This window comes from Pholcus phalangioides, unplaced genomic scaffold (genome assembly GCF_987345545.1).
Source record: "Pholcus phalangioides strain wild (caught in Gottingen) unplaced genomic scaffold, Ppha-v1.0 ptg000013l_1, whole genome shotgun sequence".
In the NCBI taxonomy this organism is placed as follows: domain Eukaryota; kingdom Metazoa; phylum Arthropoda; class Arachnida; order Araneae; family Pholcidae; genus Pholcus; species Pholcus phalangioides.
The window spans coordinates 10150242-10170006 of record NW_028301606.1 but is presented as its reverse complement, the minus strand read 5'-3'; the positions used below and the strand labels follow the sequence as shown (position 1 = coordinate 10170006).

At 35.0% G+C, this 19765-nt stretch overlaps 1 protein-coding gene across 2 annotated transcripts in view; it reads right to left on the bottom strand.

Annotated features, from left to right (window-relative positions):
- The window catches only part of LOC149078581 (reticulophagy regulator 3-like), a 33637-nt gene extending 16461 nt beyond the window's left edge, over positions 1-17176 (bottom strand). The window contains exons 1-5 of one of the 2 annotated variants that reach the window (XM_089240694.1): positions 16684-16787; positions 8630-8800; positions 6441-6547; positions 5274-5313; positions 2632-2758 (exon numbers count right to left, since the gene is read on the bottom strand). In XM_089240694.1, coding sequence (XP_089096820.1) covers positions 2632-2758; positions 5274-5313; positions 6441-6547; positions 8630-8760 — 405 coding nt within the window. In that variant the 5' untranslated portion in view covers positions 8761-8800; positions 16684-16787. Of the gene's footprint in view, positions 1-2631; positions 2759-5273; positions 5314-6440; positions 6548-8629; positions 8801-16683 lie in introns of both variants that reach the window. The other variant, XM_089240693.1, reaches the window with a different exon arrangement.
- Positions 17177-19765: the final 2589 nt, after the last annotated feature.

Genomic DNA, 19765 nt, shown 5'->3' with positions numbered 1-19765 from the left:
CAATGTATCCTTACTTTCTGAACAACTTTTCATTTACTCGAATTTGACTCGCTTTTGGGCATCAAAATATACTAAAGATATTTTTCCATGTGCATGTTAGAAGCTGCTTCAAACTCAAGACAAAAATATACATTTTTGCAGCTGAGAAACAAAGCAATAAAGACGAGAAATATTTACGTAAATTTTGAGTTATTCAGAGTATTTTGTTAATTTTTTTGCAAATGATGCAAGAGATTGCAAATAATGGTCAGCAAAAAAATTTCCCCAAATGTAAAAAAGTGTCTTGTAACCAATAAATTTTTATAGTGAAACCGCGCTACAATGATATAACAATAACTTCCTCTACAACGATAACTTTCCATATCTATGAAGAGATGGTAAATCTCCAGATGGATGGCAAAATCCAGAAAATTCAATTTCTCAGTATATTTCCATATCTACTTTGAGAGAAATTGCCTTTATCCTAATGTTAAATTCCTCTCCATACAATATCTCCCACTACAATATAATCCCCTCTATAACAATATTTTTCAGAGAGCCACAAAGATCTTTTTTAGCTTCGCTGTTTCCCCTCAATCTTTTTTCAAACATTTCTTCAACGACTCTGTTAATCCAATTTTGTGGTTTTCTTTTCCTGACTGCTTGTTGTGGTATTATCAGATTTTTTTCACCATCTGAACCACCCCCCCCCTTTACCCAGCTGCTACTACCTGTTAACATTAGTTAGCTCACTAAACAACCTTTTTTTCCCATATTACTGACAATACTTTTAGGTATTGCATAGGTGCCAATTTGCATACTAGAAAAATCTAGTTTATCATGTGTGATAATATACAACCTCTGACAATAAAGTTCGGTGAATGAAGTCAGAACGGCCGATCTGGCAACACTGGCGAAGCAAAACTCTGCACATGCATAGCGGCAGGTGTTGACCATCTGCCGCCAGTCGTTTGTGTTCCGTGAAAGACTTGTTTGTGCTTGTTTAGTGCATTGGTTCTTAACTGAGAACAGGAAAATCCACAAGGAATTTCTACCTGAGGAAACGACGATGAATGCTGCAAGGTACATTGAAATTTTGACCCGTTTCATGAAACGCCTATGCAGGGTACGACCTCAGTATGCACAACAAGGTTCATGGTTTCTTGTTCATGACAATACTCCCCCTCACACAGCCAATATCGTCAAACAGTTCCTGGCAAAAAATAGGGTGGTGCAAATTGAACATCCACCATACTCGCCAGATCTCAATCCTCCAGACGACTTCTCCTATTCCCACGACTCAAATTCGCTTTGAAAGGAAAGAGATTTGACGATATTCCTGACATCCAATGAAACGTGACGAGGCTTTTGAACTCCATCCCAAAAGAAGACTTCTTGCAAAGTTTCCAGGACATGTATAGGAGATCTCAGCGGTGCATAGTAATGGGAGGTGACTATTTCGAAGGATAGTAAGGCAAATTTTGTTAACATTTCATCTACGTTAATATTACAGGACTATTCACCGAACTTTATTGTCAGAGGTTGTACTTCGCATCAAAGGAAACATGTCACAAATAAAACGAAAAACTCAGGGATTTTTTTTCCCTTGGGATTGCAATGGGCGACTATATAAATCCAATTTTTGCTTATGCATTTTTCGAGGTCCTGATTTTTTTAGCAATAATTGCAACTTTGCTTTCTTTTGGCATCACATTTGGCAACAATTACTGATTTTTTGTTCTTGAAATCCTAAGATTTTTCATATTTTTCCAGAGAAAACGTGGTCAGCTTAGAATAGCAAAGAGTAAAGGAATATTTTCTTTAGAGATTTTTCTTTGAAACGAAAAACAATTAGAACTTTTAGGGGATCTTTCCATGAACACACGAAAAATTAGAATTTGATTTCTGACTGGAAGATTTTAATAAAGCTGAAAAATCAGAAGCATTAGAAAATGGTATTGTGTCCTGCATGTAAAAGCTTCCTCAGTATTTAAGAATGGTAGCACAATCCAATTGTTTTCTACTGTAGTTACATGTAGGTTTTCTGACCACCACCCACATACCCAAATCATGAAATTAAACACCACCTTCCGTTATAATAATGAAGTGTGCTTCTGCTATAATGACACGAAACCGCTGCACAATAATTTTTCCTACAGGGTAGATCTTCAACAATTACAGTAGATAATGTAGGTTTTCAAAAACAACTCAAATGTTCGGTTAAGACTGTCAGAACAAAAAATTTCTGCCATCAGCAGGATTCCTTTCTCGGTAACTACAGTATTATGCTCCGCATAAAGCTGTGTAAAAAAAAAAGAAAAGAAAATTGACTTTCAGCATCTCTTGTTCGTAGTGATAGATGTTGACGAACCAAAAGAAAATATTAGATTATTTCAGATGAACATTAGACAATCACAATCAGGTAGTCGAATCATTAGAATTTTTGCTTTCAACATTTTACCAATTTTTTAAATGCATCTTCATGTATCAAAATAGATCATATTTGGATGAAAAATAAATGTCCTTAGCAAGTTAAAGTTAGATAGAACACTGCATAATATTAAAATTCTGAAAAAAGAACGTTGATAAGATATGTATTTTCTAAGAAAGAGCACAAGGAAAAATGATGAAACATCAATTTTTATAACTCACCCGGCCAGGTGATACTTCCCGAAGTTTCAAGCAGCCTTTGTAAAAGTCTACAACTATTTCCCAAAGAGCATTGATATGATCGAGCAATTCTGGTACACTCAGGTAGTTAGGGTGTACTGGGGTCCACCTGCAAAAACCAAGAAAAAAGAAAAAGTTAAATACTAAAATTAAGACAAGTAAAGAAAATTTTCAAGTGGAGGAAAAAAACCAGATGATTGAATAGAAAATGTAACAATGAGAGTATAAATCAGGTAATCTAACTAAAAGATCAGTAACATGCAATTGAGAGACATTAAAACTTAATAATGGTATAAAAAATTACTGATATGGTATATAGTAGAAGCCCTACAAAGCTAACAAAGCATCACATTGGAAGGCCCTGCTACTACCATTTAACCGAACATGCACTTCATATACATTTCTGAAGAATTCCTAACAAATCAGTGCACGCCGGAACATGTTGTGTGAGCGTATGTATATGTATGGCCCTAACACATTTATGTTGTTAGAGTTGTGCTGGTTTTGTGCTCCTACTAGTGGTTATCTGTGTTTCATATTTTGAAATAAAGATGGTGAATGTGCTTGAATTCATTACGTGAGTATTATGTTGGTCTGCATGCTCACTGCAGAGAGACTTTCAAAATGGGAGGCTGGCTCGTATAATTGGAATGGCCCAACAGATTAGATAGCTTTCTTTAATTCTTTGTGGGTGTCTCAGAGAGCTGGAATTTTTTCTTATTTTTAATATAAAATTTTCATTCTCAGAAGCAAAGATAGTTTTTGAAAATTCTCAGTTGAGCCCAGAAAATAGGAAGGAAACAATGAAAATAGTACTATGCAAAGATCACAGAAAGTGGGTAACTGATATTCATTAACCATTTTTTGCAAACAGGAACAAAACACTTTTCATGAATTTTAATTTCTCTGACCTCACAGGAAAAAAAATGTATGGGGGGGGGGGGTACCTTAGAAATTTTGTGGCCACTATTTCTTGTATAAGTCATTTGACATTTTCCCAGTTCTGCAAGTCTACAGGATTTAGTGTAAATACTTTGGTGTATTCTCTGTTTAAAATATTGTATTTACTTCAGCAAAATATCATTTTCCTACTCTATTAATCACTGAACTATATCCACAGTTACGTAAATTAAATGCCTTGGTATCCTTTATTGGAACAACCATGTCAACTACATATCTTTAAAAGCGTTTTTTACTTCCTAATCATTGACCTGCAATGTGAAATAATATTTACATCACAGCCAATGAACGTGTTCTCTTGTATAGGCCTTGCAGGGGGGGGGGGGGGCCTCATAGGAACATGCAACCCATGCGGCAGAGAAGTTTGACAGAAAGTGACAAAAAAAGTTGTCTTTGAGGTTCAAATTATAAATGCACTGAACAGGACAAACTGTAAAATGTGTCAATAAATTGAGAGCAAGTGAAAATAGCCAGCATTTTGAAGTTGTTTTCCAAGTGTGGCTTATGTACCAAAAGGGCACTACAAAGATGTTTCACACAGGTGAAAATTCTCTCTGGAAGCCTCTGGCAACATTACAACTTCTATTACTTACACTTGAAGACACCACTGTATTCACTGACTTGGCTGAAAATTTCAACAAATGACAGACTGGTTACCGTGCTAAACTTCTCTGCAGGTCCGGGTTTGAATCAGACATGGATGTCTACTAACACTAACAAATTCCCCTGAACAGATATACAGTCTTATAACAAGGTTTAAGTGAATAAAAAATACATTAGGCTTTCAATAAATTTTTGCAGATGTAATTAACAGAGCCATCCTTAGGAATGTGAAACAGGTGCAGTCTCACTGGGCCCCACACTTGGTGAGGTCCCAACTATCACAGTAAATTATTGGAGGCTTCCTCTAATTGTTTATTTCATGCATTGATTCTGAATTTTTATCAGTTCTGGAATTACCTTTTTCATTAATTCTAAAATTATTTCTTTCAATTGTTATTATTGTTATTCTAAATTTAATTCTGGAATTCTTTTTTCCTTTAACTCTGAATTTTCAAATACGTTCTGGAATTATTCCTTTCAATTATTTTCAATTCTAAAATTTTCATTAGTTTTGAGAATTGTTTCCTCTCATTAGTTTAAAATTATCTTTAGCGCTGAATCACAGCGATACGATGATACACATTGATAATACACATCGATTTGTGTTAATTCACATATAATTAAATACTCAATTTTTTGTATGGATATTTCTCAGTATTTCTATATATTCTGAAATAATAGATATTGATCCTTGTCTCCCATGGCAAAGGACATAAACATTCTTGGTGCCCCAAAGTTTTTGAGATGCACCTGGCTCAGCTATTATTTTTGCAGTGGGGCCCTGCATTGGGTAAGGGTTGCCGTGGTAATTAATGCAAGTTGAAGTATCTGATGCACTCTCATCTTTCAAATAGTATACTACTTAAAATTTCCTAGAAAGACATGAAAATTTAATTTGTGCATGCCATGACACACACTTATTCAGTAAGGACCCATGTTTTCCTAAAAAACTGGGTTTCAGGGAAACAGGTGAGTTAGAACAGAGTGACTTCACTGAATGAAATATTGCTAATGTGGATGATTCAGACACTATTTTATGTGATAGATAAAAATATGCATACTCTTCCTCTGTACATTGAGCTTCTCCCTCTTCTGGTGGCACTGTAAAGCAATAAAAAAAACTGTATAAGTAGGGATAAATAAAAATTCAGTGTTACAAAATAAGCCACTGCTTGACATCCCAAAATTGAGCTGTTTGCAAACTAGTCCTTTGTGTATGAACATCATGACATTTTTCTTTCTTTTAGGTTCATAAAAATGAATGTCAACTGTACCAAGTATAGTGTATTATTAATACTAAGCAGAGTTTGACTGACAAATCAAAAGAAAATTTAGGTGCCAGTCAAATTTCTTAGGAGCCAAGCATGGTTTTTGTTCAAGAAAAACAATCCTAAATTATATTATTTTTTTACTTTCCAGAACTTGATATCTTCTTCCCATGTTGAAATTTTCTGATTTCATGCTAGTGTAATTTTCATTAGTCTAGAGTCCAATCCTTAGAATTAAAGCTTAATTTAGCAATAACAAAAAATTCTAGGTGCCACTACAGATATTTTGGTCGATCTGGCACATGGGATTTGTCAACCAATGAATATAAATTTAAAATACGATTAGTAATATTAAGTACAGCAGACTCTGAAATCTGACCAAGTGCTAATTCAGAGTTTTTAGGAAGACTTCCTGCAACTGTAGAATGGGAAAACATGTCACTGTATGTCTGCCCCCCCCCCCCACAAGTTTATAGTATTTAGTATAAACAGTATAAAAAGTTAGATAGGCATTATTTCAATTAAAACTTTTATTAATCCAACTCACTCTGGTCCAATTATGTGCCAGATTAGTGATAGTCAACTGTATATAGCCCTTCAAGCACATGAGACTAGACTGTCACATCATGTTGGACGATTTAACTTTTTTTCTTTTTAGGTAAAGCAATTGCACATTAAGAATCACTCGTAAGAGACCAAACTTTTACATTTTGTTTGTCTTAGAAAATAAAATCCTTCGACATGACATGGTATGATGTGACATAGGCAAGTAATCTCGTGGTTGGAGGACTATAATATAATTAAAAACAATTTATTAAGACCATCAACAAAATTCAGGTTGTGAAAATTAATTTATTACAAAAATTGAAGACCAGTCAATCCTATGAATATCAACTCCAAGTTTGTTGGAATGCTTTAAAAAATATCAATAAAACGGATTCAAAAAAACGAAATTAGAACCTCTGATTTCTGGCCATATCTTGTTGACCCATACTCTGTACAAATAGATCAACAACAAAACCCATGCTACTACTGATATGAATCTTCGGTTCCATGATACAGCTACCCTGTTGAGTAGAAAAAAAAAAGTTAACATTTTTTTTTTTATAAAAAAATTTAAGTTAAAATATTCAGTTAAAATATTTTTTTGTTATATGAAAACAAAAAAAACCAATAATTTCATAAATGAATAAATCAATTCATTCCATAAGACCTACTAATAGCATAGGAGAGAGAAATACACCATACTACATTTTATTTTTTATATTATCTTTTATTTTAAAAACTCAACATAGCCTAATCCAAAACTGGATTGCTTTCCACCAGCCTTTATCTAAATCAATTTAATTTTCCAGACCCATTTTTGTCAGAAATCATCATGGTTCCAGCAGACAGTTCAGCTCCAGCAATCTACCCTGGTTATTATATAAAAGATGCCACAGTTGATTATAAAGAATGTCAACACTTGTCATACACAGCAACTTTTGGCTCTTTAATATATCTAGTATTTCTTCCTTCGCAATGCACAACTGAGATTTCTGCATTATTGATTTCTCATTGGACCGATTTTTGAATTTCACTGAAAAAGTATCTAGAAATGCATGAAGAAATTTAATTTTTTTTTACGAAAGCAGAATTGAAAATTAAAACAGCAGCGTAAGCAAATGACAGCACAATCTCAAGGAGTTCGAGTATCAAACACTGAGGCATCACTGCATGAACAGAATTTGTATTTTTTTCAGTACTTGAGAAGAAAAAATAATTTCTCATTCTCTAAAAAATTCAGAAGAGAACACTTCAACTAACATCCTCATATGTATACTTTTTAAACAAAAAATTTTAATCAGTGCATGCTAGAAAACATAATTGAAATTTAGAAATTTCACTACTAGAAAATCGTAACTTGGATTTTCAGAAATAACAAATTAAGCACCAAAAGATCGATTGCAGACATACATGTGTGGATGTAAAAATAGCAATTTCAAAATTTATCAATACTTGAAATGGAACATACAGAAATTGAAAACATTTAAATACATCAGATTAATTGTTCATTATTCGAATAATGTTCTATATATTATGATATAAAAGCAAAGATACACAATGAATTTCAATTAGCTATTATCAAATGGCCATACAAACTACCATTCAAGATAATTGTATTTTCAGTTCATTCTTACTTTGCGCAGTCGAACCTTATTTACATGAAATGGAAAAAAAATTTCATTTCATAAATTTTGTGTTATTCAATAAACCCAGAACGTCAAGTGCTTTAAGAAATTGGCACATTGGCACTTGAAATATTCTATGTACAATTACTAAATTTAGGCTAATACAGAATTTGTGGAAGTTGCATCAGCATGTCTACCAGCCCAGGGGAAAAGTTCACTAAGTCCCGAAAAAAAATTCTTTCTCACCTTTTGTTTCCTCAAAAAAATATATACTTGAATCTTGAAAAATTTCGCTGGTGCCCAAATTATTTTTAAATTTGTCAAGCCCTATACACAACACACTTAAATCAGTTATATTTGCATCCAATTTCTTTACTAAAATCCTACACTTAGACAGGAGCAAACATGTTTTACATACAACAGTGTTTCGTGTTATGCAGATCATGTGTCAGCAAGGTTTCAATTCATTTGCATGAAAGACTCAAATTTCATTAGTGGATAAATGAGCGAATATACAGAAATTTAATTACTTGCCACAAAAATCAACTTTTTGAGGACTTCCTTACGGAACCATGTAAGTGTTTAAACTGATTACATAATTCTATCCTGTTTGATTTTATTGTGTTTACATTTCTATGTCATACCTTGATGTAATTGGATTGTTTTCTGTAGCATGGTATAAAGTAAATATTTTGATAAGTGGAGATTATATACCAAACTAAACGATGTAAAATAATAAGGTTAAATTTTTAATGCTGCATGAAATAGTACGGTCTTTTTTTCTTCAAGTGTTATATAATGAACTATTCACTAAAGCAAAACTAGACTTTACATATAAAAAGCACTTAACATGACCCATGGCAAAAGATTTTCAAAATCATTTTGTATCTTATTTCAATTTTCGTTCAAACAAAAAATAACGGGGGAAAAACTCAAATCGGACAGAAGCAGTCATGCCAAAACAAACAAAAAACTCACCAAAACAAACAGTTAGCTGAAACAAGAACAGCAGCACTGACCAAGGGATGTTCCCAAGCCAGCACATTAAGAATAACAGAAGAAACTCGATTTTCCAAAATGGATCGGTGCCGGCTATTCTTGGCCATCATCACTTGATGACAATCTTAAGATAAACAATATTTTCCCTCTCTATGGAAAACATTATAGACAAATAATGCTTATCAAACAGCAATGAAAAGAAAATAAGTAAAATAAAATTGTTTGGAAAAAAATTAAGAGAAAGATTTAGCAAACAAAGTCCAATTCGTACACCATAAAATTGTAGCAAGAACATGCAGAACAAATTTCTAAAGAACTAAACAAAATGATATGCCATGCATAAGAATGTGTAATATTAAGTGTGCATGCATGTGTATTTCTACATCATTATCTTTCGAAACTCATTAGAAATTTTCAATGTTCCATAAGTATCAACATTATTATTCGATGATTAGATAAAAAATAAGCATTATGCATAGTCATGCAATATTTCAAAGTCCTCCAAGAACAAGATGAGACTTGACCATGTCGTGTCAAGCTGGACAATTTAATGTTTTTCTTTTATCTGAAGCAGTTGTGCACAGAAAATCACTTGTCAGAGAATGAACATTTTGCATGTCCTTCTAGAAAAGAATCCTCCAACATGACACGGTGTAACATGATGTAGCCAAGTCTTATCGTGGATAGAGGACTAATATAATTTAAAACAATTTTATGCAAGAAATAAGAGCATCATAACATATCAAGCATGTGCAACTACACCTCTAAAGATGCATGCCATGGAAGTGGTGTGGTTGCAATGACGACATGATTTCCCAGACCAAGCCCCAGTCACAAAGAAGCTGTACATAATTTAACTAATGCCAGCAATGAAAGTCAAAGACATTGCATTTAAAACATTATATTATAAAAAATGAAAATAATTTAAATGAAAAAAAAAAATTTTTTTCAGCCCAAGAGAGGAAATCAAACTTATGTCTTTCATTATTTCTGATGTCATAAGAGTAAACTTGTATCTAGCCTCTGGGCCTGAGGCCCCCCCCCCACAACATTTGCCACGATCTCCATAGTAACCTATGAAAATAGGTTTGGGCTCCCAATAACTCTGAGCCCTTCTTAATATTTCAAACAACTTTACACCTATGACGAAAGACACTTTTCCATAATAAACACGAAGCATAATACATTTTGATCACAGTGTCCCCATCCGAATGAAAACGAAGCATCACATCATCAAGCTCTGTTCTTCAATGATAAATACAGCAATGAATTAAAAAGTGAGACACATGATATAACAGGCTATAATGCAGTATCAAGCAAAAACTGAAACATAAAACAGTATCTAGTAAATAGTGTTACTATTTAAAATGCAGCATGCTTCCATTTCAACACATTCATAGTGTTATAAACAGTGCAACATTAAATCATGAAAATGAATTTATACATGAAAATGTTGGCAAAAATAATTTTTTTAAAGAATCACAAATGATAAATTAGAAATAAATTTTCAAATTGACTAAAATTCGACACAGATTCATTTTAGATATAATACAAATAAAAATCATTTAAAGTACATATTCAGAGAATAGCATAGCTAAACTATAAAAATTTTAATTTCTAATATCTCAGATTACTGACTGGAAAAATTTCTTAGTCGCAGCCGAACTTCAGTGATTCTGGAAATCATTGTCGCGTCAGGCCATTTTATGAAAAATTCCAAATGTGCATGGTGGGCCACTTTGAAGAAAGGGCATCCAACTGTATAACAGGAGTCATTCATTGACAAAAAAAAACTACTAGATCATAGACCCTTTTTCTCTAAACTGGTGGGTCTAAAACCCCCACCAGTTAACATGTTATAAAAAAGGCTCGTGTCGAGAGAGTTATAGACATTAGATTTATAAAAAATATAGGCTATTAATACCCAACTTCAAGATATTGGAAATTCAAGTTAGAGGTTTGACAGTATAATTAAAATCTTAAAATTATACAACTACAGTAGGAACCACTTAATCGAATATATTCCAGCACACGATATCTGATTAAGCGGGAGATATCCGATTACCTGGGGTTTATTTGATTTATATTCAATCGCCATTTTACAATGTTAGTACAGTTCGTATATTGCAAACTGATGAGAAGGACTAATATTAATAAATCTTCAGTTAAAATAAAAATATTTAATTACAATTTTCACAATACCAAAGATTTTTACTTTTCATCATTAGGAAAGTTAGCGCTCTGTATTAGCTAAACAAAAATAAAATTAAATGCACATAATTGAAGCCAACTTGAATACTTGGAGAAAATAGTACTCTCAAATGTATTTTTATTTTAAAACTAAACTGTGTGTGTACCATATTTTATATTTATTCCAAATGTTTCATTCAATTAAAACATTATGTGTATAGTGGTTGATGTGCATTAACAGTTCACATGAGAATCATATTCGATTAAGCAGGGAAAAGTTGAAATTATATTACGTGGGGGAACTTGTTTTTGAACTTTAAACATTGACTCTATGGGAGAAATTTTGGTGCCAGAGCATTTCATCCGTTTAAGAGGGGGTAGCCTATCCGTTAATCTGATTAAATGGAGCTGACTGTATCCAATTAAACGAAGTATATGTAAGACTGTTTTAAGAAGAATGTTCGGATCAGGGATGATTCAAACTATGACTTGCAAACTATGACTTGCAAACTATGACCTGCATAATACTACAAGTGACACATGAACGTTTTACAAAAAATAAAATTGACAATTTTCAAATTTAATTAAAACTTTAGGAGCATTTGGAGATTAATTCTTTGGAACACAAGATATTTGGACAACTCAAAATAAGAGCAATAATTTAATTCAGAGTTTTGGCAATGATATCGGAGCAGAAAAGAAAAAGTTGGCCTTACTCCTCAAATACCTCAAAAACAAGTATAATCACTAAAAAAAAAGACAGGCATTGGAGCCAGGGGGTACTCCAACACTAATAGCATCGTGTAGCGATGGCCAGAGCGACCCCAGAACTGATTCAGAAATCAAAATTTACCATGTTAAGCTAAAGATGAGCATTTCCCAAAGGTGGAGACTGTTTCTCACAAGGGCAAATGAGGCATATGCCCAATGCCTATAAATTTCTGAAGCACTTTTGGATGCCCAAATTGGCATCTCCTTCCGATATATATCATCAATTTTTTTAAAACAACAAATATTTTTAATTTTTGACCATCTTCTTGGGGGGGGGGGAAGCACAGGCCCTCTACCCGTGTGTACACACTTCTGCATTAAATAGTTCTATATATATAAAGGCCCCCAAAAAGTTTTGTTTGCCCAGGGTCCAGACTTATGAGGAACAGGCCCTGCCCCCAGAAAGCTAAGAAACACTTGACAGAAACTGAAAAAAGAAAAATTCTGAAATTAAGTATGCGTACGACTGGCACATGGGGAATGCTTTAAAAATTTTATTTTTTAAAAACAATAGGCCTAATTTCAATTACTTTCTGAAAACCAAAGGATCAAGAAAAGTGCCTCAAAGAACTCCAGGTCCAGTTTGGGTGTCCAGGGGGTTTCGCCTTCCATTTCATTCCAATTTTTTTACACTATAAGTTTAATACAAGGCATGATGTAAAGGGGCATGGCAGTCTATATCCACTATGCCAATGTTTCCACAGAGGAGGAATATCAGCTCTGGAAGTGTGGCGCGGGGGGATAGAAGCTTGAAGAAAAATGCAAAATGAGCAAGTGCTGATCTAGGGTGATCCGCGGGGGGGGGGGGGGCGAAAATTTAGTGGAGGGGAGGATAAAGGTCACATGGGGACCATATATACCTCATTTTTCGGGTTGGAATTCGTTTACCGAATTTTTTTTGGTCTGGGCAAATCCCCCCATCACACCAAGCTGCCATGGAGGCAGAGCAGGAATATGCTTAGTGATGGATTGCCCCCCCCCTCCCCCAACTGCACACTAAACCAAGGATCATAGGATCTAAAATCAGGTGCCGATCCAGGGCAGTCTTCAGAGTATCATGGGCCCCGGGCCAAGTGGTTTTCCGGAGTCCCAACCTGGTAAATTCTATAAAATTTCAACCGGATCTCATTTTTGTGAGGCCTCACTTCTCGAGGCCCACCCGGGCACCATGCGTTAAGACGACACTGCGCCGATCCCGAGGGGGGTGTGATAGGATTAATTGCCCAGACCACGAAAATTGGGAAAAGGAAGATTCTATCCCGAAAAATGTGGTACGCATGGGGGAGGGGGTGACGGCCGCAGCTGAAGGGAGGAGCAGGCAGAACCGTTTTGAAAGCATCATAGCCCCCCGAGGCCGAATGATTTTTCTGAGGCCCCGTCGGGCTTGATAATCTTGAGTTTCGATTAGTTCTCATTTTGCGAGTCCCCGGCCCGAGGTGGTGGGGCCTATGCGTTTAGACGGCAATGGGAGCAGGCGAATCTGTTGCACCAGGCCTTATGGACATGGGGGAGAGCAAATTTCTTCCCTTTTCACTCCGAGGGGCGCCAAAATCCGTGTTTGCTCCAGCTGACAAAGCCAGTGAGAAGAGGAATCATGAATTTGGATCGATTTACCTCTAATAAAAATTTTATTCCGCGAAACAAACGGAAATTGGTGGCACATAGAATGATATTTGAGATGAGCACGATTATGAAATAGGGCAAAAGGGTAGTGACATTTGAGTAAACTTTCCTCATCATCAAGCTGAATAGACTTACCTTTTTTTTCAGTTTAATCAATCATAATAGGCTTACAATGATTACGTTGTTAGCTTTCACGGGTTGTTTACTGTCGGGATAATGACGGGGGAAAAAAACTCTGCGGATTCTGAGGTGATTTATCAAGAACTCCGCCGCGAAAGAGAACTACAACGCAATACAATGACGGAGTTACACAACAAAAACAGTCCGGTTTTTTTTAAAGAAGATCGAAAGAAAGGGGGAAGAAAGATTTAAATATGCGCAGTTCGTTTTGGCACCGGTCCACCAATCTCAACAAAAAGTGATGAAAGATCTTTATTTTTTTCGAATCATTCACCTCTTGGGTGAATATCGAGTAGTTTGATTGATGAATCATTCAACTATGACCCATGATATTCCTTCCGCGAAATATTACGTTCATTGTGAATGAAAAGGGGCGGAAGAAAGACGAAAAAAGACGTTCGTAAAAAATGATAAAGATTGGAAAAAAATCTTAATCACTTGAAAAGAGAAGTTAATTTATCCATAATTACGAGATCAATGAATAAAAAGTCTCAATCTAAAGCAACGTTTCTCAAAGTGAGTTCGCGGCTCCTAGGGGCATCACCAACCTTTGTCAGGGGTGTAGCGCTGAGCTGGAGATATTTGTGAGCCTAAGCTTTGAAATGGTTCTTTTACAAGTGGAAAATATCTGCTGAACTATTCTAGGGAGCCGCGTATGAACCATACATTGGGCAAGGAAGCCGTGGATGACAAAAGTTTGAGAACCACTGATCTAAAATAATACTAGGCAACTAAAGGTTTCTTTAATTTGCAGTTAGAGGCAGGGTCCATTCCCTTTGCAGGTTCGGGCCTTAGGCGAACAAAAATTCATGGGCCCCTTTCTATGCATAAAAATTTTTGCAGTGTACTTACAGAGCATTATTGTGTTATAAACAAAATATGCAATTACTATAAAAATAGAAATTCTGACATGTGCTATGGAGGAAAAATTACTAAAATATAAGAGTTAATTTTAGGGCCAATGAAAATTTGTGGGGCCCCCTCAGGTACATGGCCCCATTTGCCCATGCATGAAACAGGCACTGGTTATAGGTAATATTAATAAAGGGGACAGAACCAAAAAGATGAATTTTTTTACACAAAAGCTTAAAATTCATTAAATTAACCTAAATTAGTTTTTTTAATATAAATAAGTTCAAATTTTTACTAAAGCCAACTAAGCTTAAAGAAGCTTATCCTATTGAAAAGTAATTAATAAGTAAAAAAAACATAACATAATTATTATATTAGAAAAGTTAATTTATCCACAATTAATAGATAGGTGAATAGATAAAAGTCTTAGTCTGAAATATTACTTGGCAATAAAAGGCTTTTTCTAATAGAGGGCCAGTACCAAAAAATAATTTTTATTCACATGAGGGCATATAATTAAATTAACCAAAATTTAATATTGAAAATTTTAAAATATTCAATAATTATGTCCTTTAGGCTTGCCGGAAGAACACTGCAGTCTCTTGAGGTCACAAAGTGTTTGTTTATACAGTAAAACTCCTCTTAATGGACACCTCTCAGATGTGGTCACCCCTCTTTTACCGCCAAATAATCATTTCCCCTTGCATATAAAAGCATGCATCTCAAACTCCTGATTAACTGTCACCCCTCTTCTATGGATGAATTTTTTTGTCTTACTGGTGTCCTCAAAAGAGACATTTTAATGCATTATATGTGTGTTCATTTGTGTATTACACATGCGTTCATTTGTGTATTACACATGCGTTCATTTGTGTATTACACATGCGTTCATTTGTGTATTACACATGCGTTCATTTGTGTATTACACATGCGTTCATTTCTGTATAATATGATTGCATTTGTCTATTATGTGTTTGCAATAATGTAATAAAATAAAAAAAAAATTACAGCATTTTTTTTAAATAAATATTTTTACAAAGCTTTACTAGAAGCCAGTGTCAGCCAATACACGTCAAAATTCGATTCTGCTCCTCCAAATTTTGTTGAGTGAAAATACACCTTCAAATTTTAGGTACTTTTGTTTTAGTAGTTATTTCTCACTGATAAAAGAAAAAAATACACCTTAAAATTTTGGAGAAGAGTGAAATTACTCTTCAAAATTATATTTTTGGATAACAGGGGTAGAAACTAACTAAGCACAAAGAAGCTTATCCTATCGAAAAGTAATTTGATGTTATTAAATGGCTGCCATAAGGAGACCAAAATTCATATTTTCCCAGACACAAATTAATGAGAAACAGGCCACAATCAAAGTAACGTTTTGTAAATTCCCTATGGATAAGGAATATCTCAAAAGGACAAAGAAGAAAACAATTACACTCCACTTACTAAAAAAAATTTTTTTCCTTACGGAAATTTGAATGGTTTTAGGGTACATTAGGGCTACTGATTTCAAATCTGGCATTGGTTTTATGTGTCAGATTGACTCTAGTTTTGAGATAGTGAAAATTGAATTACAACAGCAATACCATAAGCAGTGTACGAATCACATTGTTGGGAGTATGTATTATCTAAAAAAAAACTAGAGCCAATCTGACAAACCAATGCCAGATTCAGAATCTGTGTCCCAAAATCATCCTAAAAAAATCACTGAAATATCTTTAAGAACAAAATCAGCGTTGAGCAGTGTTATTACACAGGTCTGCAATGAAAAAGCTTTCATTAAAAAAAGTGTTTCTTCTAAGATTTTTGGATGCTAATTACTGGAAAAATAGTTAAAACTTCCATCACGTCTAGTTTTTTGAGATAAAGCGGAAATTAAATTTCAGTAGTAATGCATATAGGCAGAATACAAATCCCATTGAAACTGCACTTACAAACAAATACAATAAATCATGGCCAAAGATAATTCAGTGATTTTATAGGAGCACTGATTCCGAATATGGCATTGGTTTTGTCATAATGGCTGAAGTTTTGAGATAAAGTGAAAATTAAATTTCGATAGTAATACCTTAAGCAGCATATACAAACCACATTGAAACTGTGCATTATGAATAAATAAATATAGTAAATCATTGCCAAAGATATTTCATTGATTCTAGGGCCTACAGAGCTAGGATATAAATGTATGTATTTGTGAGGTAATAAAAATGAAAATATTTAGATTTGTATTTCTCACAAAATATGCTCAATCGTTTTGTGAAAAAAAAAATTCATTGAATTTTTGGAATCAGCACTGAAAATCACAAAATTAGTCTTAAAAACTAAAAAAAGCATTCAGAATATACATATATATATTTTTGTAGACCTGTGTTATGAGAGAGAGAGAAGACAAAAGCATTCTCAAGTGTACATACCAAAACACTAAACTTAGGATGATGAGAGCTAGAACAGTCAATGGTGGTCTCTCCCAGATGAGGAGACTTTGGAGTGAAGCGATGTTGGGTTCGAATGCACTTAAAATAGATGCACAAACATTGCTCTTTTCATCCGATGGCGTAATATCACCGAAACCACGAAGCTGCTGCGTTCTCCTACGAAAAGGTATCCTCTCCAACAGCGAGTCGTAAGTTTTACGGATCCTGGACACCACGAAATCTTTCATCTTTTTCGCATCGAGTCTTTTCTCGTGTATTGCCTAATATAACAAAAGGGGGCTTTCTTTTCTTTTTTTTATGCCGACAAATAATGCTATGTTCTCATCGACGGTTTATAGTAAGAAATAACAACAAAAAATTATGTTATAACACGAATGATGCGATAACAACACGCACGTAACCACATGTAAACAAATCGAGAATAAACACAAAATAATAAAAGACGACGCGATTCAACTCGCCAGAGGGTTTAGAGAAAAGCGTCAGATATACAAAAGGGATGGGCGTAACCTGCTGCGATTGGTTAGTGAATCATGGTTTGGCGAGATTCTGACGTGCAACACGCCAAGTTCTATTTTTTTTTGGGTTTTTTTTCCGCCATTTTTGTCATGAAGTTTATTGTCAACAGGGCCGCCTCTAAGACGTGGGGTCTGGGATGCGAAATTAATAGCGGAACAGAGGCGTATTAATACTTTTGCCCCTTATCGATTTTATGTATTCTGTGGGGAGGAGAATCAAATATGCAGAATAAATGCAAAAATATCTCCGGCGCCCACGAAAATTCAGAAAAAAATGAAACAATTTCACTTTGATAATAAGTCAAAGTAAATGAAACAATTCCAGCTCCCACGAAAGTTCAGAATAAATTAAAGAAATAACTCCAGCACCAGGCCCGTAACCATGGCCCCCACATCCTATAGCAGGGCCCCTAGACTAGGATTTTTTGCTGGGCCCCCAGTCAGACTTTTCACTATAGTTAATTTATAGCGTGAAAAAGCCAAAAAATGGAGAATTGTCCTGGGCCCCTAGGCTAGAGCCCTGTCAGCCCCGCCCTTGTGAAGGCCATGGCCGTAACTAGGCTGGGGCAACCGACAGCCCCAAGCCGAAGAGGGGCACCAGAAAACTACACTTGTTTTGCATAATAACCCTTTCAAAAGGGGTCCCTCCCAAGGAAAGTGCCTGCCCCGGGAAGGCACATTACGGACCTGTCCAGCATTCGTGAAAATTCAGAATAAATGAAAGAAATAACCCACGAAAGTTCAGAATATATAAGATATATAATATTCCAGAATTATTTCTGTTTTAGATGTAGAATCCCAGAGTTGAGCATTTAGAATTTCTAAAAGAAATTATTGTTAATGTAAGTGCAGGGCCAGGAGTGACCGCATCTGCCACACACCCCCGAGGGGCAGCTCTGATTGTGAACCATGTTTGGGGAACCTTATCAGATGTAGAGTTAAAGGCACCACTGCTACAATTTCGAAGCCTCGACTTTATTCATATTTGCGGCGGGGGAATCGGCATCCAAAAATGAATAGATTGTTGCAGAAATGCTGGGAAAATATAGACGCAATAATTTAATAAATAAACAAAAAATGAAAATTTCGAATTGATGAAATGCTGACTGTCAATTGATGAAAGAAATAATTCCGAAAAGTAAGAAAAAATTAGGACTCAAAAACTAAAGAAGCTATCAGACAACCAATGGAAATTTCGGATTGATCAATTAGAAATAAGAAAAATGACTGAAAGAAATAATTCCAGAGTTTATGAAATAATTTCAGAATTGGCGAGAATCTGGAAAAGTGTTTCCCAAAGTGGGCAATATCGCCCCCTGGGGACAATGGAAGGATCCAGGGGGCGGTAGAAGCTTGGGGTTTAGTATATTTTATGGGTTGGCTTGAGTTGGGGGCGATAAGAAAAAAAATATTGGAAAAGGGAGCGAAGGAACCAAAAGTTTGAGAAACTAGGATCTAGAATTTGTGAAATAACCAACCCCGTAATTGTCGATTTTTATCGTTTATGAAATTACATATTTATATCAATTCCGAATTATTAATCATGAAAAATTACTTTTTTCACTAATTTGAGAAAAAAAATTACATTTCGTGAATTCTGGAACTATTTCTTTGATTCTAACTCTGCAATATTTCTATCATTAGTGCTGATTTTTTTTTTTTACTAATTTCGAGATCTACAAAATTATTTCTTAAAATGAAAGTTTAGGAAAGAAATAGCTCCAGAATGAATTAAAAATTATAATTTAGGAAAGAAATAATTTTAGAATTGAGGAAAATACAGTATTTAAGAAAGAAATGATTCCAGAATGGATGCAAATTCAGAACGTAGGAAAGAAATTATTTCAGAATCAGTAAACGCTTTAAATAATTTGGGCCCCACCCTTTTTGATTCGGAGCCCTAGGTGGCCCGAAGGTTTTCTGTCACGGTCCCAGGTTCAAACCTGAGGGAGTTATATAGATAAGATTTTTTTCCTTAACGAACTTGAAGCGACCACCGATAGATAGCACCTTCATTTCCAACCCGTCTCATTAATGGCAGTAAATTGCAATATAGCGATATGACCAGAGTTGGTGTTTGGTGAAGTGGGTTCAGGCCCTGTTGGCCTACCTGTTAAGACACCATGTACTGATTTCACTAATTTCGATAACCAAGCATTTTGTTTATTAGAAATATTTAATTAGAACTTTCAAATTTGAAATTGTCCGATGGGTCGCGAAGTTGGTCATGCTGTTGATTATGAGTCGTTGCTGAGAAAAGGTTAAGAACCCCCTCTTGTAGACTCACACATATGGTTTTTTAATCTTTGACGTAGCGCGATTAAGAAAAATATGTAATTCACACACAATCTAGAGGCGTATTTATGGTTTTGCCGCCTGTGGGCTACACGAATTTTGCCGCTCCTCTGATTTCAGTCGCACTTTCTTCACCACTTTTCCTCAAAAATTCGCCTCTATGCAAAATCATATTTGACCACTCCCCCACCCGTTATGATGCCTGTACCTCTAAGTTACTCTTAGTCACTCACATGCTCGCCAGTGCC